At 67.1% G+C, this 26,248-nt stretch overlaps 1 protein-coding gene across 4 annotated transcripts in view; it reads right to left on the reverse strand.

Moving 5' to 3' along the window:
* Positions 1–26,248, reverse strand: part of RXRA (retinoid X receptor alpha) — a 95,098-nt gene that overhangs the window by 17,367 nt on the left and 51,483 nt on the right. For 2 of the 4 annotated variants that reach the window (XM_037798025.1, XM_037798026.1), the window contains exons 2-4: positions 12,900–13,165; positions 7,454–7,604; positions 6,885–7,064 (exon numbers count right to left, since the gene is read on the reverse strand). In XM_037798025.1, coding sequence (XP_037653953.1) covers positions 6,885–7,064; positions 7,454–7,604; positions 12,900–13,165 — 597 coding nt within the window. Of the gene's footprint in view, positions 1–6,884; positions 7,065–7,453; positions 7,605–12,899; positions 13,166–14,251; positions 15,172–21,496; positions 21,797–26,248 lie in introns of those variants that run through there. The other 2 variants (XM_037798023.1, XM_037798024.1) reach the window with 2 other exon arrangements.

Here is a 26,248-nt window from a genome sequence, read left to right on the forward strand (position 1 = left end):
TCTGGAGACCCCACCACAGAACAGGAGCTTGGATGAGGCAATTTCCAGAGCCTCCTCACCCCGAGAGCTGCCCCGCACCCAGCCCTGGATGCTGAGGGGGAAGGCCTGGCACGGGAACCCCTGCTGCAGAGCCCAGGGTGGGAGACCTGGAGAGCCCCTGGCCCCAGAAAGCCTCAGGGAGTGGGGTCCGTGCCCTTGCCACCCACTGGAAGAACCCCACCCAGGCCAGGCCCTTCCAACTCTGTGGTTTGCACAAAGCCAGGCACGGGCAGCTCACTCCCTGCCTGGAACTCTCAGGCGGCCCGGACCCCCGGACAGCCCTGCCCAGTCCCCACTGACCGACTGCCCACCAGAGCCCTTGTGGCACAGACAGGGTCCTGCCGGCCCAGGAAGTCCACCCCAGGGAGGGAGACACCGGCTGAGGGCCCAGCCCACCCAGCCTCACTGCCTGCCATGGGGCCACGTGACCCAGGCCCCCTAACCAGCCCTGCCCGGCTGCTGCCCCCAGAGCAGGAGCACCGCACAGGTCAGTGGCCGGCCCCGGGGCCCTGAGAAGCTCGTCAGGACACACCGTAATGACAGCAGCCCAGGGTTGGATCACTCAAGACAACTGCAGGGACCGCTGGCCCACAGCCCAGCTCCCCCCAAGCCCCAGGTGGGGGCAGCAGGGACTCACAGGAGCACAGGCCCCCACGAAGCCCCTTCTTCCGCCAGCCGTGACACACCCCATCCTTATGTCCCGAAGGCAGCTTGAACCCTGACCCCCGGCCTGTACACCGCCCCCCGTGCCTGGCTGCTCTGTGCTCCCCGCCCTGTGCTCCCCCAGGCGGGTGCTCCCTCCCCTCTGTTCCCCCCGGCAGGTGCTCCCTCTCCTGTGCTCCCTCCCCTGCAGCAGCCAGCTGGGAGTGGGGGTTTAAGAGCCCTGCTGTGGCTGTGGCTGTCCCGGGGACTCCAGCCCTGCTCACTCCCCTAGACCAGCCCCCAGCTCGTCAGAGTCCCCATCAATACCGTGCAACCTCATATGCCAACTGCTCCCTGCCCGGCCCCGCCAGAGCTGCTCGGGGAGGCTGGGGCTGACTGCATCCCCTCTGGGCCTCAGGCCCCCCGGGACAGGCCTGTCCCCTGCCCAAGTCTACAGCCGGTGAGGCAGAGCCGCCCCAGGCCAAGGACCGTGTTCTTTAGGGAACAAAGGGTGGACTCGAGGAAGAGAGCTTTTGTCCACATGGCAGGGCTCAAGGATGGGAGACCATCCAGCGGGGCCAGGGAGCCAGGCAGGAGGCCCCAAGGTGGGACTTTTGCAAGCCTGGGTTTTCCAGAAAAACCTGGCAGTAGGTGGGGGCAGGGGCTACAAGCGGGTGGGCAGGCAGGCGGCCGAGAGCCCATGGGAGCTGAGGCGGCCCGACCCGGCTCCGGCCTCTTCCCAGCCAGGCTTCCACAACCCCCTCACCTTCCCCAACAAGAACATGGGTGCAGGCCCAGGAGAGCCAGCCCACTGGCACCAAGTGACCACACCAGAGTCCCCTGTACAGGCTGATTTCACGGCCGACAAACACCAAGAGCACAGCCCAGGGTGACAGGGATCCAGCCCCAGGAGTGTCGGGGCCCCCTGGACCCCGAGGGGGGACCGCAGCTGGAATGAGCCTCCGGTGCCAGGACCCAGCTGGCAGGCACGGGGTGCAGTGTGACGACCACGCTCTACCCAGGGCGGTAACTGAGGCCCCGGGAGCCCCAGGGGCAGGCTCCTCTCTCGGGAAGAGCCAAGCTTCTGGCCGCAGGCCCTGGAGCCCGACAGCCCCGGCCCCAGGCACCGCTTGGCCCCCACACATGTGCCCTGGGCCCGGCCCCGGACCACTGTGCCCGGGTTTCCAAGACCCACCAAGGAGAAGGCGCCTGCTAGAGAGCCCGCCCCACTCCCAGACGGGGCAGCCGCAGGGCCTTCCTCTGGATGGGGGTGGCTGGAGCGTGGGGGCAGCACTGCGGCGGGTCCGGGATGCCCGGGGCTGGGCATGGGCGGGTGGAGAGGCCGTGGCACCTGCCCCCTCAGCAGGGCAGCCGAGAATTAATTAGTGAATGTTTTGCAAAGCACTTTGAAGCCGCAAAGAGCCCGGACAGCTCCGGGCAGCGTCATTATAAACATTACCACTTTATTTATAGACAGCGGAGGGGGCTGGGGGGGGGGAAGCCGGGGCGTTTATGCTTTGCCAGCTCCATCACCTTCTGGATGCAGTCGTGTTTGACTTACACTCCCTGGCGCCAGGGAGCCTCGGGCGGGCGGCATCTGTAGACCCAGGGCCTCCTCCTTGGCTCCCGGGGCCTGAGCTCGCGGGGAGGAGCAGGGGGGGCTGGCAGGAGGGGGCAGCGGGCAGCAAGAAGCCAGGTACCAGCCTCCGTCCTCATCACCACCACCCCCCAGCACCCTCAGGCCCCAGCTCTTGCCTGGCCAGCCACCAGCCCTGGGCCAGCCTCCCCACCCCAGCCAGCCTCAGCCCCCACAGGCCTGGAGAGGGCCGGGCGCCTCCCATGCAGACTCAACCCCCAACACTGCAGGGACCCCCAGCATTGGGAGACCGTGTGCCACCTCTCCAGGGCCCCAGGGACCACGTGGGGGGGCACAGCAGGTGGTAAGGGCAGTCAGCTCTCTGGAGGGCATGGCTGGGGACCGGTGGGCCTCACTTCTGGCCCCCGCACAGAGCACGTTCTGGGTGCAAAGCTTGGGCCAAGACCCTAAAAAAACGGGGACAGAACCTCACCAAAATGCTCCAGTGCAACCACCTCTTCTTCAGATGGGGTGACGAGTCCCAGGGAGCAGGGAGCCTGCCAAGCTCACACGGCCCAGAGGACCCGAGCCTCCTGATCTCAGGGGATTCAACTTAGGACAAGAGCTAATGCATGTGTGAGAGCAATGCACGCGCACAACTGTGGCCACTGAGTCATCCACCCCACCATGAATCAGGCACAGCCTCGTCATCTCCCAACAGGCCTGTGGAAATCACACGAGGAAACTGAGGCTCGGAGAGGCTAAGCCAGGCCAGCACAGGCACCAGCCCGGGCTCTTTCCCTACAGTAGGAAGATGAGGGGCCACACAGGCCCATGCACGTGTGTACACACACACACACTACACAAATGCACTCACACATGCATATGCACACACCCATACATATACACAGGCACACGTGCATATGGGCAGCACACACATGCACACACATACACAGGTACACGCACACAAGCCCTCATAGTGTGCACACACAGCAGACACTGCCCTTTTCTCACCCAAGCCCTTCAAGAGCCAGGGGAGGGAGTGGAAGCAAAGGGCGGCAGGAAGGAAATGGGCAGAGGCCTTCCTGGAGGAGGAGGCAGGAAGGACAGTGTGGGGAGTGGGTGGGGAGTGGGTGGGCCCCTCCCAGTCTGGGCCACTGTCACCCCAGGGTGGGAACCAGGGCTCCCCCATCAGCTGGGAGTGCCCACGCCACCCCCCCCCAGGACCACCATCAAGGGCCCCAGCAGACAGGCCAGGGCCTAGGCCTGGCGGAGAGCCAGAGCCCCAACGTGGCGCCCCCCAACTGCCCGCCTACGAAGCCCCGGGAATGCCGCGGAACCAGTCTGCGGCAGCTGCCTGTGTGTACAGGCCCCACTGCTGCCCAACACGAGACGCCAGTGCCCACAGCATCCCGTGCCAGCCTGGGTGTGGGCCTCCGTGCTCGAGGCCGGCCAGCCCGGCTGCCCGCTGTGGGCCTGGTGGGAGGGGGCCTGCAGCTCCCGTCCCTCGCTGCTCCCGTCCGTATCAGCTGGGCCAGCAAGCCGGGCACCCCATGGCCCCCAGAGCCCCTGCCGCGCACAGCACCTCCTCAGAATGTTCTGCCGAGGAGGGGAAGGGGACGTGGGGGGCAGGGACGGGTGGGCTGACCTCAGGGCCACCTCCAGCCTGGGCTTGGGGCCTGGGCCGCAGCAGCTCCATCAGACTCCGTGGCCTATGGGCCACACAGGGACCACCTCCTCCCCAGCAAGCGCCAGGGCCTGGGACCAACTGCACACACGGTTCACCCGCCACGGCCGATTGCACCGGCTCCCGGCCCAGCCCAAACCAAACCATCCTCACTGCCAGAGAGGGCAGCTGTTGTGTCTGGGGCATGAGTGCTTTGCAGGAGAGTTTTTACTGCACGTCCGTGACTTATAAATCTAGCTGGAGACAAAGAGGAAGTGGATCCTTGGCGGGAGCAGGTATTTATCTAACAGACCGTAAATCCGGTCTGGAGGGCCGCGCTCTGCCAGGGAACAGCCCTGAGCACCAGATTCGTTAGTCAGATGTGTGTGCGGAGCCAGAGGTGAGTGGGGGCCTGCTGCGGGCCGCGGGGTCCCACCCGGTGGCTCAGGGTCATGCAGGTGGGGTGTGGCCAGGCCCTGCCCCGCCCCTGGGACCTGCCCTGGTCGCCCCCCCTAGGCCCCCGGGGTGCTTGTCTGTGAAGTGTGGTGACAACACCACATTGCCCGGCTGGCGAAAGCAGGCGTGGGGGCTGAGCAGCAGTGCACCCACCCAGCAGACACCATGCCAAACAGTTTCCGGGGACACTGGGCACGGTCAGGGACAGACCAGTGACTTCTGGGTGGCCCCAGCCCTCAGGCTCGACAACTGCCCCAGGGTGGGACGGGGCCTGGGGAGGGGGCAGGCCTGAAGACCCAGGCCTGCTGGGGGGAGGCGAGGGTGGGCGGGCCCAGGGACCCCGGAGGGCCACATGAGGGCTGGGAAATGCCACCTCCTTGCTGTGCCACATCCACTGCCACTTCTGCCCATGGCCTCAAATCTTCGTAGATGCCAGTCTCTCCAGCTGGGGCTGTGGAGTCGGCCACCCTCTCGTCTCAGGGTCAGGCCGTGCACCCTTCCCGCTGAGCCCTGGTCACCCTCAGTGGTCAGCTGCCGTGTGGAGCTGTGCGGAGCCGGGCACCAGGACGGGCGAGCTGGCAAGTGAGCGATTGCAGGTGCTGAACACAGCTGTCCCTCTGCCGATGTCCCAGGATGCCAGAGCCCCGAGCTGCACGCCACAGGCTGCACCCCACCCCTGCAGGCGCCTTGGAGCCCCCTGGCCAGGCATCACGGCCCCACCCTGGACATGCCAGGCTGCTCCTGCCTGGACACCTGGGCTCCTGTTGGAACCACTGCCTGCCCCACGCCTGCCCCTGCCCATGCTTCCATCTTTCAGGGCCAACTCCACCCTCACCACCTCCAGCAAGCCGTCCCTGACCACTCAGGCTCCGCTGTCCTCTCGCTACCCTAAGGGAGTGAGGGCTGCACCGGGCACCAGAGGCCGGCCTCCACCCAGCTGGGAGACCGGGACCAGCCTGGACCTCTGGGCCTCGGTTTCTCCCCCTGTACAAGTTCTGCCCACTCACTCGCCGCACATGCGTCTGATCAGGAAGGCCCTGCGTGCAGATGCGCTGCCCAGTTCAAGCTGCCCCGCAGCTCTGCGCCCCAGCCCACGGGGTCCCCTCCCTATGGAGGTGGCTCCCCCAGACCCACTGCCCTCCCTGCCACCCTGTCCACCCCATCCACCCCGGGGATGGGGGTGGCTGCTGAGGCTAACTTGGGCTATGGCCCTCTTTCAGCCCGAGGGAAACCCTGCAGGAGCCACAGCCCGGCCAAGATTCCAGTTTCCCAACGAGAACTGAGGCCAAGGAGGTGCCAGAACAAAACAGAAAGAATGAAAACAGTGAAATACCCCGCCAGCACCGCCAGCACGTGAGTGCACCCAACAGTGAGGCAGCGGCTCCACGTCTCGCTCGGTGACCCCCCAGGGGCCAGAGGTGGAGGAGGTGAGATGCGCAGCTGGCCACGGGGGCAGACGCAGGACCCGGCCCGGCGCAGAGAGGAGGGGCTTCGCAGTCCTCGGGAAAGGGCGCGTGGACGCTCAGCCCGAGGGCAGCTTCTTCTCCCCAAGGCCTGGGCCCCAGGTCCAGCCGGAGGCACAGCCCTCCATGTACCCACAGCCCACCCCGTTAAAGCAAACCATAAACAAGAGATGTGGACACCAAGGATGGGGAAACTGAGGCCCAAGGATAGCAGAGGGCTGGGAGGTCACAGCGCAGGTCAGGCCCTGAGGGTTCAGACCCAGGCCCGGGGGGACAACTTGGCCAGTTCAAGGCCCCAAGAGGCGTGACCCTCTTGCCCCCCACCCCGCCCCGAAAATGTCCGTAAAATGAGCTCAAGGATCTAAGCAAAGAGACCTGAAGTCCGGCTGCTTCAAGGGCAGGGTACGGAGGAGGCTGCAGGGGGAGCAGAGCCCAGGATGGCCACAGCCCTTGGAGTCTGCTGTCCCCGCAGGGCCCTCTGACCACCCCTGCCCAGCCCGGCCCTGCCCTGCAGGCCCCCCACCCCCTGCTCCACAGCCCGCCGCAATCTTGGCCGTCGGGGAAGCTGGTTCCCTCTGCCGGACGCCCCTGACCTCAAACCCCACTCGCCGGTCCCCTGGTCTGCTCTGCCCCTTCCGTGCCCCAGGACTGGGCTGTGCCGGGCATACAGCAGGCGCTCAGTAAAGGCCTGGGGTGTCAGAGCAGGGCTGAGAGGGAAGGGCTGGCACTGCGCCAGGCTCCAAGGAGACCCCGGGAAACCTCCAGGCCGCACGAGAGAAGGGTGTGCTCACCTGAAGAAGGTGCAGCCCCCCGCCGGCCCCAGCGCCAACCCAGCCCCCCACGGCAGGCTCCGGGGCGAGCGGGCAGGCGGCTTCTCACCACCCACGGGAGGTGCTGCCTCTGGGACAAGGAAGGCCCCTCAGGTCCAGGATCAGACCAGTCCTCAGACCCCACTCCAGCCCCGGACTCCAAGAACGGCAGGACACGGGACGGACAGGGCCCACCTGGCGGGGAGGGGCCGGCTGCCCCCCGCCCGGCCTACCTTCCCGCTTCATGCCCATGGCCAGGCACTTCTGGTAGCGGCAGTACTGGCAGCGGTTGCGCTGCCGCTTGTCAATCAGGCAGTCCTTGCTGTCGCGGCAGGTGTAGGTCAGGTCCTTGCGCACCGTCCGCTTGAAGAAGCCCTTGCAGCCCTCGCAGCTGTACACGCCGTAGTGCTTGCCTGGGGCGGGCGGCCGGACCCTGAGAGCCATTCCCGCCCCGGCCCGGCCGCCCCTGGGCCCCGCCCCTCGTCCCCACCACCCCCAGGCCCCCGGGCCACGCTCCACCAGCGCCGGGACCCTGCCCGTGCTCCCACTGCCCCCCGGGGCCTCCACCCCACCGCCCCCGGGACCCCCACCCCACAGTCCCACCACACCCGGCCGCTCCCGGGCACTGGGCCTCTGCTCCCCTCCAGCCTTCTCCGCTCGTCCAAGAAACGTCCCCAGCCCTGGCCCCCTCTGCCAGCTCACCCCGCTCCGAGGCTCCCGACCATCCCACCCCTCTGGCTCCCCAAGGCCGACCGACGTGCGACACCAGCAGCCCCTGGAGGGCGAGGCGGCCCCGGCCTACCTGAGGAGCGGTCCCCGCAGATGGCGCAGATGTGCTTGGTGAAGGACGCCATGCTGCCCGAGGGGTGGGCGGGCACCTTGAGGACGCCGTTGAGGCCCAGCGGAGGCTTGATGTCCTCACTGCTGCTGACGGGGTTCAGGGGCGAGCCGAGCTGCGAGGGCAGGGGGCGCGGGTGGGTCAGGCCAGGCGGGCGGGCACCGGGGTGCAAGGAAGGCAGTACAGCCCCCACTTGGCAGAGCGAGACTGAGGCCCTGCGCGGCCAGGCTGCTGAGCGCCGGCTGGATGCCTGGACCCCCAGCCCAGCCAGGTCCCCCCAGTCGTGGAGACCCCTGCCCTCCAGGCTCCGTCCTCCCCCGCAGACACCGGGCCTCCAGAAGGCACGGCCCACCCCCACCCCTGCGGAGGTCCCCAAGGCCCTGCTCACTCCCCTGCCCTGCAGCCCAGAACATCTCCCCTGGGCCAGGCCTGCACTGGATGGTTCATCTACACATGTGGGCTCCAGGACCACTCCCCATGGGGACCCCCAACCCACAGACAAGGACATCAGGGACCGAGGAGAGCCGGGTCCAGCCCAAAGCTCGCGGCTGCCCACCAGGCCACACTGCCCAGGGCCTGGCAGGCGGGGTCTGGGTTCTGACAGCAGGATGCAACAACGGGTGCAGACACACCCCGGGCACCAGTGTGCACGGCCCCTCCACCTGCCCGGCGGCACCGCAGGCTGGGCCTGCCTGCCATCGTGCCAGGAGGAGGCGTGGGAAACGCACCCCGTCACCCGGGCAACAGCCGCTGCGGCCCCAGTGACACAGCAGTTTCCGTTCCGCTGCTTCCACCCCTACGCGTCCTGTCAGCGCCAAGGGCCCGGAGGCTTCCCTGCGTCCCTGCAGCCAGCAGGACCCCAGGCCAGGCAGCCCCCACCCCCACTTCCCCAAACTCCCCCAGAAAGGCGGAAATCACAGGCAGTGAGGAAGCACCCGGGGACGGGCAGCAGCTGGCGGGCAGTCCCCTGGTAGCCCCTGGCCCCTCTTCCTCACGGGCCTCGCCTCCTCCCCCTCCACGGCCCCCGCGCCCACCCTCCTTTCCACCGGGACAGGAAGGGCTTGGGGCTCGGAGCCAGCCAAGCAGAAGCCCCCGAGCCTGCTCTCAGGCCTCGGGGCCCAGAAGGATTCCTTCCCCTTGGCCGCTTCCGGGTCTTTGCCCAGGAGGGGGGGCGGATGGTCCTGTGTGGCTGCCGGTGGGCTGCAGGGAGGCAGGGGGTCCCGCCCCAGCCCCTGGGAGCTGTCAGGAAGCAGAGCGTGGGGTGGGGGGAGGGCCTGGGTCTCTGCTGCAGAGCCGAGCGGCCCCTTTTGCAATTCGACAACTGCCCCACGTGCAAGTCCACCACGGGCAGCAGGACCCTTTCCCAGAGGAGAGAGGGCACCGAGAAGGGTTCAGGGCCCCACGGACGCCAGCTGCGCTCCTGGAGCAGGGGGTCCACACACACCCTCACCTTCATTGCGGGGAGACGCTGCTCCCCATCTCCAGGTGAGGGCATGGGGGCTGCAAGGCCTGGGCCCAGCTGAGAACACACAGCTCGAGTGCAAAGCTTGGGTTCTGGTCACTCTGAGCCAGCGGGCTCCCCGACGCTGCATATGGGGAAACCGAGGCCCAAGAAGGACAGGACTTGCCCAGAGCTGGTGAGCAGGGGAGGGGTGCAGGGGGCCGCCAGCTTCTCCTCCCAGGCCTGGGAGGCTGCCCAGGAAGTCAGCTCTGGCCTCGACTCTGCCTTCGCCATGAGACACTGGGGACACAATGCGGTCACTCTGAGCCCGTGCTCCCTGACCACACATCCAAAGAGCAGCAGGGCTTTCCCCAGAGGCGGGCACGAGGACAAGAGCACAGCCACGGGGCAGACAACATGCGGAATGACACACAGCCCAGCCCGCAGTGGCCACAGCCAAGAGGGACAGCCACTGAGCTGGCCGGGGGATAGGAACAAGCCCCCAGGCAGAGGGGCTGGCTGAGCAGACAAGTGCAGGTCGGGAGCAACAGAATCATCTGGAAAAGGGGAAGAAGTCAGTTCACCTAGAGGGGTTCGGGACAGAGACGGGGGATGGTAGCAGCCGGGGGCAGAGGGCAGGCCTGGGGGCTGGAGTTGTCAGAGGCTGGAGCCGTCAGGGGCTCGAGCTGCCAAGGGCTCGAGCTGTTGGGGGCTTGCTCTTTGTGCCGTAGCAGTGGGGAGCCACGGAGGGTGACGGAGCAGGCATCGCAAGGCCTGAGGCTGGACCCCGAGTAGCCCTGCAGCTACCAGGACCGTGCCTCCAAAGGGCTCCACACACCGGGCAGCACCATGGAGAGGAACTGGGGTGTTTCCTCTTTCAGTGGTTGCCCCAAATCACACGAGGTGGGGGCGTGGGGGCCACCAGCTCTGTCTCCCAGCACCCACATGCGGGGCCTTGGGTCTGGTGCCCGATCCAGGTAAACTGACACAGCAGCAAAGAGGGCTGACCGCGGCCCCCACCAGGGAAGGGACTCCGGGAGGCCAGAACAGGGCAGAAACCACCCTCCCCAAACGGTCAGAGCATGGCCGAGCCGAATCCAAGCTGCACATCGGGGTCGCCCCTGCCCACGAGGGGCCTCGGGCTTCCCATCAGCCCAGCGATCGGCCAGGGGCTCTGGGGAAAGAGAAGGCCAGGCGGGAGCCCCTCCTCACACAGTCCCAGGGTCACCCACTCTGCGTCTCCAGGCTCAACCCCAGACAGCCCCAGCCTGGACGCTGCGCTCAGCTGGGAAGACGTCCCTCCCGCCCTTCCTGGCTCCAAGCTGTGGCCCGGGACCCAAGCCCAAAGCTTCCAGGGTGGAGGGAGGGGTCACCCCGGGACTTCTTCCACCACACGTGCACCCTCCTGCACAGCCCCTCATCCCCTACCCCATCTCCTAGGGGGCCCAGGGGGCCCCGGCCCCTCGCCCAGGCCTCAGGACACTGCAAATGGCCAGGGTGGGGGCCCTGTCCTGTCCCATTTCCCCTTTTGTGTCCTTGGCATCTGTTTCGGTTCCCCGCTGGAGCCACCGGCTTCATCACAGCTCCACCTGGCTCTCCCCGGCCCATCCCTGGTTGCTCCCCACTTCCACGTCCACTCTGCCTTCCTTCCCGAGCCCACGGCAGCCCCCCACCAGCCCCAGGGCAGGGCCAGCCCACGGCAGAAGATCCCCGCCACGGTCAGACCGAGGCACAAAGCCCGCTGGGCCTCCCCGTGCCTGTGCCTGCCCGGGCCAGGCCGAGGCTGCCACCTCTACACTCCCGTCCAGTTCCAAGCAGCTCCGCTGCCCGGCTGGTGCCCGGCTGGTGGCCGCCTGCCATGGGGCCCTGCCCAGCCGCCAACACGCAACGCTCACCTGGTGCATGTGGGCACGCGTTCACAGGAGGCCACACCGCGGTCTCCACAGGAGGCGTGGGCAGTGCTGGCTGCCCAGGGAGCCTGGGCAGACCCTCACAGGGTGGCGTCACTGCGTCCCCACCAGGACTGGTGCCCAGGGGCTCGCGGAGGCCTCACGCTGCGCCCAGCACCAGGCTCAGCACCTGGGGATCCCCTGCCCGGAGGCTGGCACTTGCCCATGCCTGCAGCGGCCACAGCAGTCAGGGGTGACAACAGGCAGATCCAGGCGAGGGGCGGGCACTCAGGGAGAGCAGCTGTGCAGGGGACAGGGCACGGCAGGCCCCGGGGCCCCAGGGACGCACTTCAGGGCCCCGCCCGGCCCCCACGGACCCTGAGCCTCAGCTCCTCCCTCCCAAGGGGCAGAACAGGGCACTGGGTGCAGGGGGGTGGGTGCAGGGGGTAGCCACAGACAGAACTGTACGCAGAGAAAGGCAGCTGCAGAAGGGACTGGACACCGAGTGGCCATGGGGGGTGGGGCTGGCTGCAGAGGGGACTGGATGCAGAGGGCACCAGGCATGGAAGGGACAGGACACAGAGGGCACTGGCCACGGGGGAACAGACTGCAGGGGGCACTAGCCGCAGAGGCCTGCCCTCAACCCTCGATCCACCAGAGCTGTCGGTATTGGCAGAAAGGGGTACCTGACAGAGCCGCAGAGCCACTGCCTGAGCTGGGCTGAGGGCCCCAGCAATTCTATGGCCAGGATGGCAGAGGGGCCATCAGGGCACAGGAGCCGAGTCCCAGGAGGCAGACAGGGCCAGCTAAGGCCACGCAGAGCCCGTGGCAGGCCCAGGAGAGACACTCCGCCCACCCGTCCCAGGGGCACCCAGGCCTCCGCCAAGGGGAAGGTGCAAGCAGAACAGCCCTGGCAGGCCCACTCTGCCCCTGGAGGAGCACCAGGCTCAGCTGCACCCAGGCCCCTGCCGGCCCCCGGCTCTGCCCACAACAGGAACTCAGACCAGGTGCCCCTGGGCATGAGCCCCAGGCGTCCTGGAGTGCTGGGACCAGCCGGCAGCCTCGGCAGGGCCACCCCCAGCCACCGTTCCTAGGCTCGTGGCAGCCAGCGTCTCCGTCTGCCCTCGAGCAGCCAGCACACCGGGGTGGGGCGGCCGTGCCAAAAATAGCAGCCAGGCCTGGGGAGGCGGCCAGGGCTCCCTCGTGCCAGCACCCAAGGCCTTCTGCTGCCTCTGGAAGGCCAGGTGACGCGGGGTGGGGGTGGGCAGCAGGGGAGCCGCGTTCACGGGCAGGGGCACACGATGGCTGCCTGCGGCCACGGTCCTCCCACATCCAACCCCAGGCACACAGGGGCTCTGCGGGGGTCAGCCTGCAACAGCCAGAGAGAGACCCCAGGAGAGGGGGCTGGGGGGGACGGGGACACGCGCACCTCTAACAGCTGCAACCACAGCCCCTCCTGAACCAGGTGGCAGCCTAGGCGGGAGGAGGGGCTCGGGGCGCACAGGCCGTAGGGCTCCGGGCAGCTGCTGCCCGCCCTCCCTGGCAGGGTACCACAGACCCGATGGGGATGGAGCTCTGTAGCTCTGCTCTACGGGGCCTCATGTCCCCAGGGCCGGCCAGCCCCAGACCCGGAAACCCCAAGCCAGAAGGGACCCCACGCCGCTGTCAGGGTGGGCTAGTGGAATTCCAGCCCAGAGCCCCACAAGCACGAGGCGCCCACGCGGGGCCAGGCCGCGGCCGACGGCTGGGCTGAGGACACCGGAAGGTCACGGCTCGGGGGCAGCGGGACCCGGGCCCAGACCCCGGCTAAAGCTCGCCGCCCTTGGAGGCCATCTCCCTCTGTGAAAGGGCATGCCGCCACGGCGTCCCACACGTGAAGCCCGCAGCCCGGTGCCCAGCACACAGCGGGGAGGGGCAGAGGTTCCGGGGGCAGTTTCCCGACATGGGCCCTGCCCCCCAGGCCCCACCCCGACCCCTGGCCCCAGCTGCACCCCATGGAAGCCCCATGGCTCAAACCCTCCTCCTGGCTCCCAGCCCCACCCCACCCGCTGCCCCTCCCTGGCCCCAGCCCCTCACTCACCTGAGGGCTGCCAGTGCCAAAGCCCAGGGTGGGTGTGGTGGGCACGGACATGGAGTGGGGGCCCAGGGGGGAGCTGATGACTGAGAAGGGCGGGCCCATGCCGTTGATGGGGGAGCTGAGCGTGCTGATGGGCGAGTGCAGCTGCCCCGGGGAGCCAAGCGCCGAGCCGAGGCCAGGTCCCAGCGAGGGGTGCAGGGAGGGGGCAGCCATGGGCCCACGGCCTGTCGGGGAGCCAAGGGACGAGGAGTTCACCTGGCTGGAGAAATCTGCAAGAAAGAAGGCATGGGGCAGTCAGAGTGGGGCTTCAGGGGACGGACACACGCACGGAGACCAGGCCAGGCCATCGGACGCGACAGCGCACACCAACCCACTCACAGGTCAACAGGAGGCCTGGAGCTGCCCTGAGCTCCCCAACGAGGCAGCACCCCTCCTGCCTGACCCCAGCCCCGGTGGCCCGAACCCTGGACACCCCAGGCCTGTCCCCCTGGGAGCAGAGGGGGAAATACCAGGGGCCACGGGGAGCCCGGCCCTCTGCTCACCTACGCAGGGGTGAGGTGAGGGAACAGCTACCAACAGGAGAGTGCCGAGGATTGGGAGTGCCCACGACACGCCCGGAACCTGTCTACGCCCTCTATCTATAGTAGCACGTTGAGTTAGGGGATGCTACTGCTATCCCCATTTACAGATGGCAAAACCGAGGCCAGTGGCAGAGCCGCCTGTACCAAAGTCTGTGGCTCACCAGCCAGCCACGCCACCTGAGCAGTGGGCCACAGACTTCTGTGTGTGCCAGGCTGGTGGCGGGTGTGGTCCAAGGGTGGGGGCTTCTGGGTGGGCCTCGTGGACAAGCCCAATGCGTGCCAGGCCTGGAGAGGGCACCCAGAGAGGAGGGGGTGGGGGACCACCCCCCCGCCCAAGGCCTTTCATCTTGGGGACTTGAAAGCCCCAAAGAGCACTGACTAGGCCCCCTCCCCACCCAGGAGACGTGGCAGACAGTGGCTACTTCCCAGGGGCCTGATTAGACCAGGAAAACCTTGGGGGAACCAAACAAGGCAGCTCCCCCTCGCTGGGCCTCGGCCTTCCCATCCACAAAATGAGTCTCGCACATGCCTGAGTCGCTGAGTGGACAACAGGCCCCTGGGTCCAGACTGGGCCATAGCCCGGCTGCTCCAGCCAGACAGCCCCAGGGGACGGCAGCACCTCCCTGAGCCGGGGGCAGTTCCACTGATGCTAAAAGCTCAGGGCCACGGCCTGGGCACTCGCAGGGGGCAAGGCCCGGGACAGGAGAAAGGTCGGGGCACACATTGCCCACGTCCCCTCGATGGCCTGGCAAGTTAATGACCTTCCATGTCTACCTGCCACCTGTGCCCGAGGACACTGCTCCCACATCAGGGGCGGGAGGGGACCAGCTCTGACTCCGCACAGCCACGCTCTCATCCAGGGCTTTGGGAAACGGTCCAGAGTTGCCAGGCAGCACCTGTCCCACACAGCAGAGGCAGGCTGGAGCACGCTAGGCTCTGCCACCCCCGGGCCTTACCCCCAACTCTGGGGGAGCTGGCCCACTTCCACTGGGGGTCCTCCACCTGCCCGGGACTCACGGCCTTGCTTCCCCTCCCAGGGAGGAGATGGCCTGGAAGGAGCACTGGAATCCACCACTCAAGTCAGGTACCACCCTACATGGGGCCTGGAGCTGGTGGGTGAGACCAGTCACTGCTGGCAGCTGGTGGCGTGGGATATGGGCTCCACAGGCAAAACAAGCCTCATCTGATCCGAAACCTCCCCCTTCTCAACGCTGGGAACAGACCAGTTCACGGACCTCAAAACACAATCATCAGCAATTCCAGAACCTGACGGCAGCAGCACCTGCTGGCAAGGAACAGTACTGCAAACCAGCTCTATGGGACATTAAACTTCCTGAAGCAGGAGGGCTGGGTCCGGGGGCCACTGCCAAACAATTTGAACCCCAAGGTCCCCTAAGCCCAGGAGAAATCCTCAGACCAGGGGCTGGGAGGGAGCCGCTGAGGGCTGGCCAGAGAAGACGGGCAGGAGGACGTGTCCAGCTCACGCTGCTCACTGAGCGTGAGCACATTTACCTCCCAGCTCTCGGGACCCAGGCTGCAGGCCGCTCCGTAACCCTGTCTGAGAAGCCACCACCACCCTCTATGGCGGGTGAGGACACAGGCGCACAGTAGACGTGAGACTCGCCCAAAGTCGCGCTCCCAAAACCCACAGCCGCCCCGGGGCCCGTTATTTCCACCAGGGCCGGGCTGGGAACTGGGATGTTCTGGGACCGTCCCCGTCAGAACCCCTGCCTCACCCCACCTTCACCCCCGCAGCGAGGAGACGAGCTGGCTTCTTCCCTTTCTGGGCTCAGTTTCTTTCCCTGTGAATGCAGACGGTCGCTCCCATGTAGAAGGGCTCTGACCTTGAGGGGGTGGGAGAGAACGTGGCAATCTCGGCACTACCTCAGCACCATTCAGAGAGGGACTCGCAGATGTGGGGGTCCAAGAGAAGGGAAAGGCCAGATTCCCTTAGCACAAATCTTGCCATTATCTCTACCAGAAAGCACAGGCAGAGAGGGCAAGCCCACCGGGTACTGCGAGAGATGGCCAGAGGTGCCCAATACGTGGGGGAAGTGTTCAAGCTGGCTGAGGGCGGCCAGGCACCACGACCCCTGCACCCAGAAGCCCACCTTTCTTCCCAGCCTCTGAGAGCAAGGTGGGACTGCAGGGCCAGGGGGGAGCGGTCACTGCTGGAAGCTCCTGGCTTCTCCACCCTCCCATGCCCCTAAGCCATCCCCCCCACCTATTCCAGGAGGACTTGGGGGGTGGTCTGAGCCAGGGGTGGGGCCTGGAGTGTCTCTGGGACAGCCTGCGAGACCACTGCCACGGCCCGCACACTCAGAGGGGCCTCTGCCCCTGGCCACCTCTCCCTAAAGGGTGTGCTCCTGCCCAGGGGGCAGGCAGAGAGGAGCAGAGATTTCTTAGCCATGAGACGCCAGCTCCCACCCCGGGCCCCAGGGAGAACCCCTTGGGCAACCCCAGCTGCTTTCCTGCCCGGCCAGGCCTGAATGGGTAAGCGGTGGGTGGATTTGTTCGCTGTGTGTTCTCCCCAGCAGGGAGGGGAGGGAGAAGACAGGAGAAGGCCTTGGCAGGAAGGAAGGAGGGAAGGAGGGAGGGAGGGAGGCAGCTAGTTTGGCTGCACCCCAAAGCTCCCCTCCCTCCCCCCGGGCACCACCCACACTCAGAGTCTGAGAACCATGAGGCAGCAGGAGCCAATCAGATGGAGGAGACACGCCCGCGGTGGGAAGGCACGGGCGCCAGCAGGGGTGCAGGGGAAAGGCTGAGATGCCAGGGGACGGGGGTCCGGGCCCACGGGGCAGCTCATCCCCCAAACAGGGGCCTGGTTCCTTAGGTCTAGTTGCCCCCCACCCTCTCTGCACCCCGTCCCCGCCTGCCAGGCTGAACTTGCAGGGCCAGGGGTCCGGCGACTGCTCCGAAATGTCAGGCTAACAGGGCTGACAGTGGGCCCTGGGGGTCCCGAGGCCAGAGGGGGCGGCCACCCCCGCCATGCCCGCTCAGCACCACTCCCAGCCCCCACCCCACCCCCAGGCCCCCATTCCCCAGTGCTTCCTGTTTACCCAGAACGTCTACAGACACTTTCCCAGAGTCTGGGTGACAATGGGCTGGGTGTGTTTTCTGGAGTCTTCTGGAGAGAGACACTTTCTGGCCAGGAAGAGAATGTTACAAAGAAAAAGCAGAAAGCGCCTAAACATCCTCTGCTGCAGAGAAGGGCTCTCTCGCCCACCGTGCCTTCCCGTCCCCCGCATGAGTGCTGGCCGGCCCTGAGTTTTCTGGGGCACTCATCGTCCCCACCTGCTGATAAGCAGTGGCTGCGCTAATCTTAAAAAGCCGCACTTGGGACCGGCAGGGGCCCTGTCATCAGCAGTCCCCACGTGTTTATCTGATGCTCCACACTCACACCAAGGCAGGGGCCAGGGCCTCAGGAGGAGGGGCCGAGTGGCAAAGCCCAGTCGCCGAACCTCAAAACCACAGGGCGTGTGCATCACCAGGCCCCCCAACCCCAGACCTCACTCCTTACGACCTGCCCTTCCCCTCTGGCACCCTCAGCGATCAGGGTGTCCAGGAGCTGACAACTCACAACATGGTGGACAGACAGCCCAGAGGACAGGTCCAAGCCAGGCAGAGATGCCCCGGACCCCCACGTGGACGAAGGGACCCCGTGAGGGCTGCTGGCTCTCAAGCCAGGAGGGCTGCCTGGAAGAGGGGCAGATGGGTCCCTCTTCGGCATGAAAAGCTATCCAGGCCTCCAAACATGCCCTCCAAGGCAAATTCCTAGAGACCAGAAAGAGAAGCCTTGGAGCAGACACAGGGGGCCCTGGAAGGGTTTAGCCCCCAGAGCAGGGCAGACCAGCTCCCCAGACCCCGAGGATACATCCTCCGTGTGGGGGGTAAAAGTTACATTAAACAAAATTGAAATAAACCCATTGTCATGGTGACTGCTGCCCAACTACAGCACAGGCTGCCTTCCTGAGGGGTGAGCTCCCCATCACAGTGGTATGCAAGCAGAAACTCAACCAGCACTCAGGAACAGTCCCAGGGAGCTGGAAGACACGCCCTCCACCTCCACCAACCAAAATTCCTGAGCAGAGTCCCCTGGGCTGCCCACCAGGACCCTCCTGACCCCTGAGACCCCACAGCAGGAAGCCAGGGGAACCCCACCAACTCCCATCAGGCCTCTGCCTGGCAGTGGGAAGGGGAGGGGCAGGGGCAGCAGGAAATACCAGGCTGACTGCGGCAGGGGCGAGCCCCCAGGATCCAGCCCCTCCGAGGCAATGGGGAACGTCCAGCCCCTGGACAGGGAACTCAGGGCCCCTCCAAAGCCCTGCTTGAGTTTTCAGGACCCATCACGGCAGAGTCACAGGCTGGGCGCCAGGGTTACAGGACCAGGCCAAGCATCCAGCTGACCCAATGGGGAAACTGAGGCCTGCCACCCAGGGCCCACCTTCGTATCCCCCAAAGGAAGAGAGGGACCTGGGAAAAGGGAAGTTGCATGGGGCTGGCAAGAGCTGGGAGGCCTTGAGAAGGAGGCAGGACCCCAAAAAGCACACAGGACGGAACGGAGGTGACAGAGGCGCTGGTCCAGGAGTGCAGAGCCACGCGGAGACCTGGGGGTCCAGAAGACGGTGACGGCTGGACACCAAGCAGCATGCAGACACCCCGACAAGAACGGGGCTCTGGGCCTGGGTACCCAGTCCCCCATCCCTGCGCATTGTGCTCCCGGCCGGGGGAAACCCCCGGAACCGAAACCTGGCGGCGGGGAGCTAGCGGGCCCTCAGGAGCTTCCTGGGCGCCCACCTCCAGCCCCCGCCTTCCGGAAGCACTGCTTCCCCTGCCCGCCCGGGGGAGGGAGAAGTGGCAGCCGCGGCGGGCACTGTGGTGGGGATGGGGCGGCACCACGGCGCGACGGGGTGTGGGGGGCTGAGGGCGGCTGGAGCAGGAGGGGGAGGCAGGAAGGCCGAGGGGCCGTCAGGCACGACATGAGCAGGGCGGGCAGAGGCACCCCGACGCAGGAGGGGCCCACCATGCCCTGGCTGAGGGCCTGGCGTGCCTCAGTTTCCCCTTTGTACCACCGGGATGAGAAGAGCAGAGGGTGGCCCTGGAAAAGCCCTTGGCACAGGGCTCCCAGTACCCACTGAGTCGGGGTCTCGGGCCCTTGGGCTGCCCACCCTCTGGGAAGGGGGCACCAGGACTCAGAGTGACCACCAGCCCCGAGCTCACCTCCTGGCTGAGGGTCAGCTTACCGCTCAGGTTGAGGGGTCACCCTGCCTGTCCCCCAACTAACAGCCCCAGCCCCAGATCTCAGCCCTCCTGAGGTGGACAGGGGCCAGCTCGGCCCTCAGGGGTGAGCAGGTGAAGCCTCAGGCCAGCACTTGACACCACCCCCCAGGGCCCAGGGGCCCCGAGACAGGGTCCAATGCAGCCACAGGACAGGCAGCCTCAGGAGACCCCAAGTCCCTCCCTTAGCCCAGCCCGCAGGCCACTGCCTCGGCACAGGGTGGACCCGGGGGGCCAGTGCAGATGCCCCTCAATGCCACCCACCCCTCACACCAGAAGCAGCGGGTCTCAGCTCTGCCCGGCTGCCTAGGGGCAGCTGCACGGCTCGCTGCCCTCTAGGACCACAGGCCACTGTCAACCAAGCCCTGGGAGCCTCAATGGTGGGACCCTGTCCAGCTTCCCTGGACCGCCCCAGCCCCCCAGGGCAGGCCTGGCTCGGAGCAGAACCCTGGGGAAACGGGAACTGAGGGCCGTGCCTTTGGCCTCTGACCACAGACACAGGGTGGCACCTAGCGCTCTGGGGACGGTGGCCAGTTTCCCAGGGAAGGGACACACAGGCAGCACCAGGATTTGCAGGTCCCCGGTGAGGCCCCCAACTCAAGGCCCCCACTGGGCAGGGGGTGCAGGAACAGCTGCCCTGATGCCCCGGACTTCTCCGGTCTCAGCCCCGAGACACCACCCTGGCACCCTTTGGACTCAACAGACCTCGGACTTCTCGGGGTCAAGGACTCAGGGGTCCTCAAGCATTCCCCACACAGGCTCCAAGGCCCATGCAGGGGAGACCACCCTCGGCGACAAGGAGCAGCCTGAGTCCGTGCTGAGCATGCCCGCGCCATAGTCACCAGAGTGACTGCACCGCGCAGCCGGCCCCCAGCCTGCCACTGTGCACTTGGGCACTGACGTCCGGAGGATGAGGGGACACAAAGGGACAGCAGGATGGGGCTGGCGAGTGGGCAGAGGGAAAGACAGAAGGTGGAGCCTGGACAGACAGCTGCCCCTGCCAGCCAACTCTCTCCATTAGTGGCACTGGGGTGGGTGCACAGCCAGCAAACACAGCAGAAGCCCCCACAGGGAAGGGCCGGTGACCCCAGGCGGAGGGGTGGTCAGGGGAGGCTCTGGGGCCCAGGAAGTGCCCAGCAGGGAGCTGCAGAGGGAAGGTGCCATCTTGACAGGAGACCAGGACCCCAGGCCCATCCTCCTGGAAGCCCAGGCTCCATGGGCTGTGGGTACAGCCCTCCCAGCAGGCCCGGACAGAACCCACCCAAACACCCTGTCCCACCTCTGCCCGGTGCCCGCAGCAGCCCCACGGGTGGTCCCTCTCCGGTACCCTCAGCCTGCGGAAAAGGGCACCATCCTAGGACAGGGAGGGGACGCTGACAGTGTGCCGGGGTTAGGGTGAGAAGGGGCAGCAGGCTGGGCGGCTCAGGCCTGACTCCAGCCAGACCCCTCCCCGCTCCGGCCCAGGCCCTGCTGTTACCCGCTGCACCAGGGCACTCATGTACCCTCAGGGGCTGCAGGGACGAGTTGCCCTCCCCCCGACAGGCCACTCAGGAGAGTGGGTGCAGGCCTAACACATGGGCTACTCCCCCGCCAACCAGCCTCGTCACCCTGTGTGGGGCAGACGCCCAACGCCTGCCAGGAAGGGTGAGCCCTGCTTTGTCTCCCTCTTCCTTAGACTCTGGGGCCACGTGCAGAGCCTGCCCTGGCAGGACGGGGGGCCTGGGGGCATCCAGAGACCCCCCCTGGTGTCCCCACCCAGTGGCCACTGTCCCTTCCCAGTGGGATGCTTCATCCACCCCACAGGCAGAAAGGAGGTCGCTATGGACAGCACCCAGGGCTCCCCAAATTCAGGGCCCCGCAATGCTGCTCCCAAGGCATCAGCTTTTACCACAAGGGGCCCCTCGTCCCTACCCCGGAGGGGCCTTGGGCACCCGGAGGACACAGATGGCCTCCCCCACTCCAGGAGCCCAGAGCATGGGGGCCTGGCTGGCACCCCAAGGACGGAAGCGGGAAAGCAGAGCGGCAGCTCGGGGGTAACCCAGCCATGCTCCCCTCAGCTGGGGCCTGGAACGGAGCCCAGAGCCCTGCCCATGCCAAGGGGCTCCTGAGTATCTGAAAGCTGTTGGCCGTGCCCTGTGGCCGGAGCCCGAGCCATGTCCCCTCCCTCGCACAGCAAGCAGGGCCCCCTCCTACAGCTGCCACCGGACAGCTGGACCACATCCTGTTCGCGGCCAAAGGCTTGGGGCCGGGGTGGGGCAGCCCCCCAGGCCTGATGGAATCCCTGGGGAGGAGGCACAGCCAGCATGTGACAAAAGATGGGGTGCAGGGAGGGGCCACGAGGGCTGGGGGAGGCTCTGAGACCCGCAGGCTGCCTCGAGGCCCTGCAGGCCGTGGCCAGTGGGAAGTGCTGGGGACACAAAGGCACCCGGACAGGAGGCGGGTGAGCACTAAGGAGCAGCCGCCGCGGCCCGAGCACCTGCTGTGCACCTGCCCACACGGTGGCCGGGCCGGGAGTGCAGGGGAGCCCACAAGGGGAGGGTCCGACCGGCCCCTGCCCACGGAGGCACTGCCCAGAGTGGAGCCGCCACGCCCAGCCCAGGCTTCCCGACCCTGGTGTCCCCAGGAGTCTCCCCGCCCCAGGCCACCCCACAGCCGGACAGGGCAGCCGCGCACGGCCAGCACCCAAGGGCCCTGAGGGATCCAGGACACGCGGGGGGGCGGCCAGGCACCCGGGGTGCTCACCTCTCCAAGGCCAGGCCGGGTCCTGGACGCTGCGGCCACCCTTCCAGGCTGTGGCCAGAACCGTCCCGGCAGCCCCAGGGGTGCCCGCCAGGCCCCAGCGCAGGGTGGGTGGGCGGGAGGGGAACTCCTGGTGAAATCCCCACCTGCTCCGGGCCCCGCCTGGGGGGCAGGGGGCGCGTGGCCTACGGGCTCCGAGGCAGTTTCCCTCAGACAGGAAAAGAAACGATTCTTGTTTCATTTTGAGCCATGGTGCTCGGCAGCTCCGAGCGCAGCTCTCGTGGAACGGGCGTGGTTTCCAGCAGCCCTTGGGGCTGTTTTTCCCTCCAAGTTTCCAGCACCTTTTGGAATAAGCTGGAAGATGCTCGGGTCGAAGGCATGAGCACGTGGAGGGCTCCGTGCCATGCAGCCAGCAGGAGCGGAGGGGACGCCCTGGGGACAGCCCTGGGTCCGCCCACCATCCCGAGCACCCCTGTTTTGCAAATGTGGGGCGATGCTCAGAGCCTAGGGCTGGGGTTGGCCCGGGGACCCCCTCAGCAGCTGGGAGGCAACTGAGCAGGGAGGCCCAGGAGGGCAGAGCGAAGCAAAGCTCTCAACCGGTTCAAACGGGGCCCCGCTGGGGACCCCTCGGGCCAGTCTGGGCCTGGCAGGAGCCCAGTGCCACCGCACCACAGGCCCACTGGCCCAGCACGACGGGCCGTCTTCCCCTCTGCACGGGGACGTCCACAGACCAGGGACAGCGCCTCTCCCTCAAGGCGCCCCGAGACAGGACGCCCACCTGCCGGAGGGGCTTCCCCACACAGCCGTGGCACAGGCGCCCTCGCTAACCGCCACCCACGCTGGGGCCGGGGGTGCCTCCTTCCGTGCTCCCCAGACAAACACAGAGGACCCCGGCTAATTCCCCCACCCACCTCGCCCCTGCTGTAGCCAGAGCAGCCGCTGAAACTCATTCCCCTTTCTGCTCCAGGCCAGACAAAGCCTCTCCAGGCAGCCCTGAGGCACACAGAGCACCTCCTCCTCCCCACCACCCCCTCCTCAGCCTTCCCCCCCACGCCCCCTTCCCCGGGCCTCCCTCTGTCTCTCGGATGCACGTGAACCCCCACCACAGGGCCTTGGCACCGCCCCTCCGCCGGCCTGGAGCGCTCGGCTCCCCTCACTCGTTAACTTCCACCCGTCCCCCCAGCCCAGCTCCCACACCAAGCTTGTTCTCAGGGTGTCCCCCACCCCCCGCAGCAGGCAGGGCACGGACACCACTGACGTGCACACACACCCGTGTTCACTTTCACTGAAGTCCCTCTTTCCTAGACTGCCATCTGCCTCTCGGCACCGCGGCCACGGCGGGCACAGAGCAAGGCTGGGTTGGCGCAGGCCGAGCACGCGGAGCAGAGCGTGGCCCAGGAAGGCTGCCTGCAGGAGGCAGGCCTCGAACACGGACCGTCCCAAGACGGGGCTACAGTGCGGCCCCCACGGCGGTGCCCAGCCCACAGGGGCCTCTGGAAGGGAGGGATGGACGGACAGACAGCGAGGAGAGCCTCCTTCTGGACTCCAGACGTTCACAGCCTCTGTGCACAAAGCAACCCCCCCCACCTCATCAAAGTGCCTTGCACTCAAGGCCTAGGTCAAGGCCACCTCCCCGACGGCCCCCGCTGCCCAGGCTCTCAGAGCAGGGTCCTGCTGCCCCCGGGCTCCCCACCAGACAGGGGCCTGGGTGTGCCGCCCAGGCACAGCCCACCGCACACCCTCACTGCCATCCCACAGCTACTGCAATCCGCCAGCATTCCAACAGATTCTCCAGACCACACGAATACACGTTTCCCAAACCCCAGGCCATGGTGAGGATCAACACGGCGGCAGGGGCAGGCCCCCACGACAGGGCGTTTCCACCACCACAGTCCCCGTGGGGACGTCTACTAACAGCTCCCAGGAAGCGTGGACAGCCTGCGTCCCAAACACCCCGGGGATGGGCAGTGGGGCGGGGGCTGGAGCTCCGGGAGCAAGTGAGAGGCGTTTTCTTTCTCTAGGAGACAACAAGGACCCGGCCGTGGGGCTGGGGGCTGGGCACAGGGGCCCTGAGACCACAGTCCTGTGGGAACCAGGCCAGGCAGCGGCCAGCAGCTCGCCCAGCCCAAGGGCCACCGCCCTCGTCCTCCAGGGAGGGGGGGATGCCCACCTGGCAGCCGCCAGCAGCACACCCTCCAAGGTTTCAGACCCGTGCCCTGCCCACACCCAGCCCACCAGCACCCTGACCTGTCCCGGCCCAGGAAGACCCCACAGTGGCCAGAGAAGGCGTGCAACTCTCAGAACCAAATGACACGCTTTTACCTGCAACCCGAACGTGCGGCTCTGGCTGGCTTCCCAGAGAATTCACAACCAGAGAACAAACCGTGGCAGCAGGAGGTGACAGGCACGAGGCACGGGAGGAGATGGGAACCAGAGCCCATGCTGTCCCTGCAGGCTCCTCTGCAGGCAGGACCAACGTGTCTGGTCGTCCACACGCACCCCAGACACGGAGCACACCGACCCGGCCACCACCACACGGCTGCCACGGCCACGAGGCCCCAACCCACCCTAATGACGCCCAGGTGCAAACCCCTGGAGACCGCAGCACAGGGCAGGGCAGCCGGGAGGTCTCCCACGTCAAGGCAGCTTTAGAGAAAGGAGCTGGCTCGGACGCTCTCTCCCTGCGCCCAGCTGACAGATGAGGAAACTAAGCCCGAGAGCTGAGGCCACCACTCCATGGCCCCTGCGCAGTGGGGACCAGGCACACGTGGTCACTTCTCACCCTCGGATCTGAATCCCCTCCCCCACCATCACCTCCAAAAGAAGGAAGGCAGAGCCTGGCCTGGGCCCTGTGCTGGAGAGCCGTCTGCAGGCGCTCGGAGTCTTCCAGAAACCTCGGATCACAGTCAGCCATGGTCCCCAGGACAGCCCAAGTGAGGACAGACGCCGAGCCCAGAGCCAGACGGCCTCCCAGCAACCACGGCGGCACAACACGTGCATGGAGCCACATAACTGCGCGCCTGCCACTCAGACGGCAGAGCGAGGGGTCACTGACGGCCGCACTTCACAGCAGGGGCCCGGGGAAGACTGCCCGCACAGCCCGGGGCACGCAGGGGGTCCTTGTTTCAGGTGCCGGCTCCAAACCAAGGGGCTGCCAGAACCACACCCAGCGCAGCCTCCCAGCCCCCACCACTGCCCACGTGGGGGCCCCAGCAAGGGGCCCTGGATGGGAAGGGTTAAACGTCTCGTGGTCGCCAAAGGGCTTTCTAAGAGACCTGGGAGAAGCGAGGGGCTCGGGCTGGCACCCCACCCCCTGGCTGGTGCCCCACCCTGCCTGCCGTGTGGCCTTGGGCCAGTCACTTCACGTCTCTGAGCCTCAGTTTCCCGCAGAACACCCTTCCAGGGGCCCTGGGGAAGATAAGCAGGCTCTGTACACTGGCTCTGGTGCATGCGAGAACTGAATAAATGCCAGCCAGTGAGAGAAGGGAGGTGTGCGAGGGCCTGGGTGGGGCGTGGGTGTGCGAGCCCAGGGGCTGGCTCTGCCTCCAGACAGCACGCAGGAGGGGGACGCCAGCCCTGACCTGCCACAGCGCTCGTCTCCCTGCCGAGAGGGGCTGCCAGACTGCAAGTGGGGCTGCCCCGACCAGCCGCCCCCTCCCCGCACACCCCAACCACCCGCCCAGCCCATGCCCTGGCCTCAGGGGCCCTCACAGGGGACCCCAGGACCAGAACCGAGACCCAGGGACAGGCAGGCGCCGGGGCCACCAGGCCTGGCTAGCAGCAGACCCCCGCCCCTCCCTGCTGCCCACTCACAGGGCTCTGCTGAGCTCAGGACGCGGCTGCCAGGGCTCTGCCCAGCCCTGGGGTCAAGGAGTTGGGGCCAGATTACAGCAGCCCTAAGAGCAAGGCAGGTCCCCACCACCTGCCCCCACTCTGACTCCGTCTGTAAAGCAGTAAGCTGCAGCACCTCCAGAGGGTCTCCACGAGGCCCCCAGGTGAGGGTGGGAGAGCCAGTCAGCCCCCGCCCAGCCCAGGGCCCACCTGGCTTGAGAAAGGGTCTTTAGCCAGAAGTCCACGCAAGCCATGGGATCTGCAGACCAGCTGCTCAACCCCACCCGGCCTCAGGTGCCCACGTGAAGCAGGCAAGCTGGCAGCAGCCCCCGGCGGGGACAGCAGTGAGCCCCACGTGCCAGACACCCTTGCCCGGGCAGCTCCCAAGCGCATGCTCAGAGCCAGGCCCCAGTGCCCACCAGCTCTCCCACCTGGGGTCCCCCACCACCCCAGACCTGCCATGAGCTCCACCCCATATAGAAAAGACACCTGGGCCCTCCCAGTGCCCACCTGGGCCCGCCTCACCTGCCAGCCACCTGCGGCCCCCCACCTGCCAGGGCAGGCCGCCCCCCCAGAGAGAGGTGAGCAGGTGCAGCCTCATGGCCAGAGCAGGCGTGAAGCCCCACCACAGGGGCTCCCTGGGCTCCGGCAGCCCCTGGCCCGGCGGCTCAGGGTCCCGGGGCTCCTGGCACGGCAGCGTGGCGGCTGGGGGGTGAGTGGGGGCCTGGAGGGGAAGGCGAGCGTAGGTGGTTGGTGTCTGGGCAGGGCAGCCAGCAGCGGACAAGTGGCACTCCCGGTGGACCCGCGGCAGAGTTCCCCTTTCCCAGCGCCCGCCCGGCCCACCACACTCGCCAGACACCTGTGGGCACAGGCCACTCCCACTGGCCGAGGACCAGAGCCTCCTGGGAGGGGGTGCAGACCCCG

This window comes from Choloepus didactylus, chromosome 10, assembly GCF_015220235.1.
Source record: "Choloepus didactylus isolate mChoDid1 chromosome 10, mChoDid1.pri, whole genome shotgun sequence".
Classification (NCBI taxonomy): domain Eukaryota; kingdom Metazoa; phylum Chordata; class Mammalia; order Pilosa; family Megalonychidae; genus Choloepus; species Choloepus didactylus.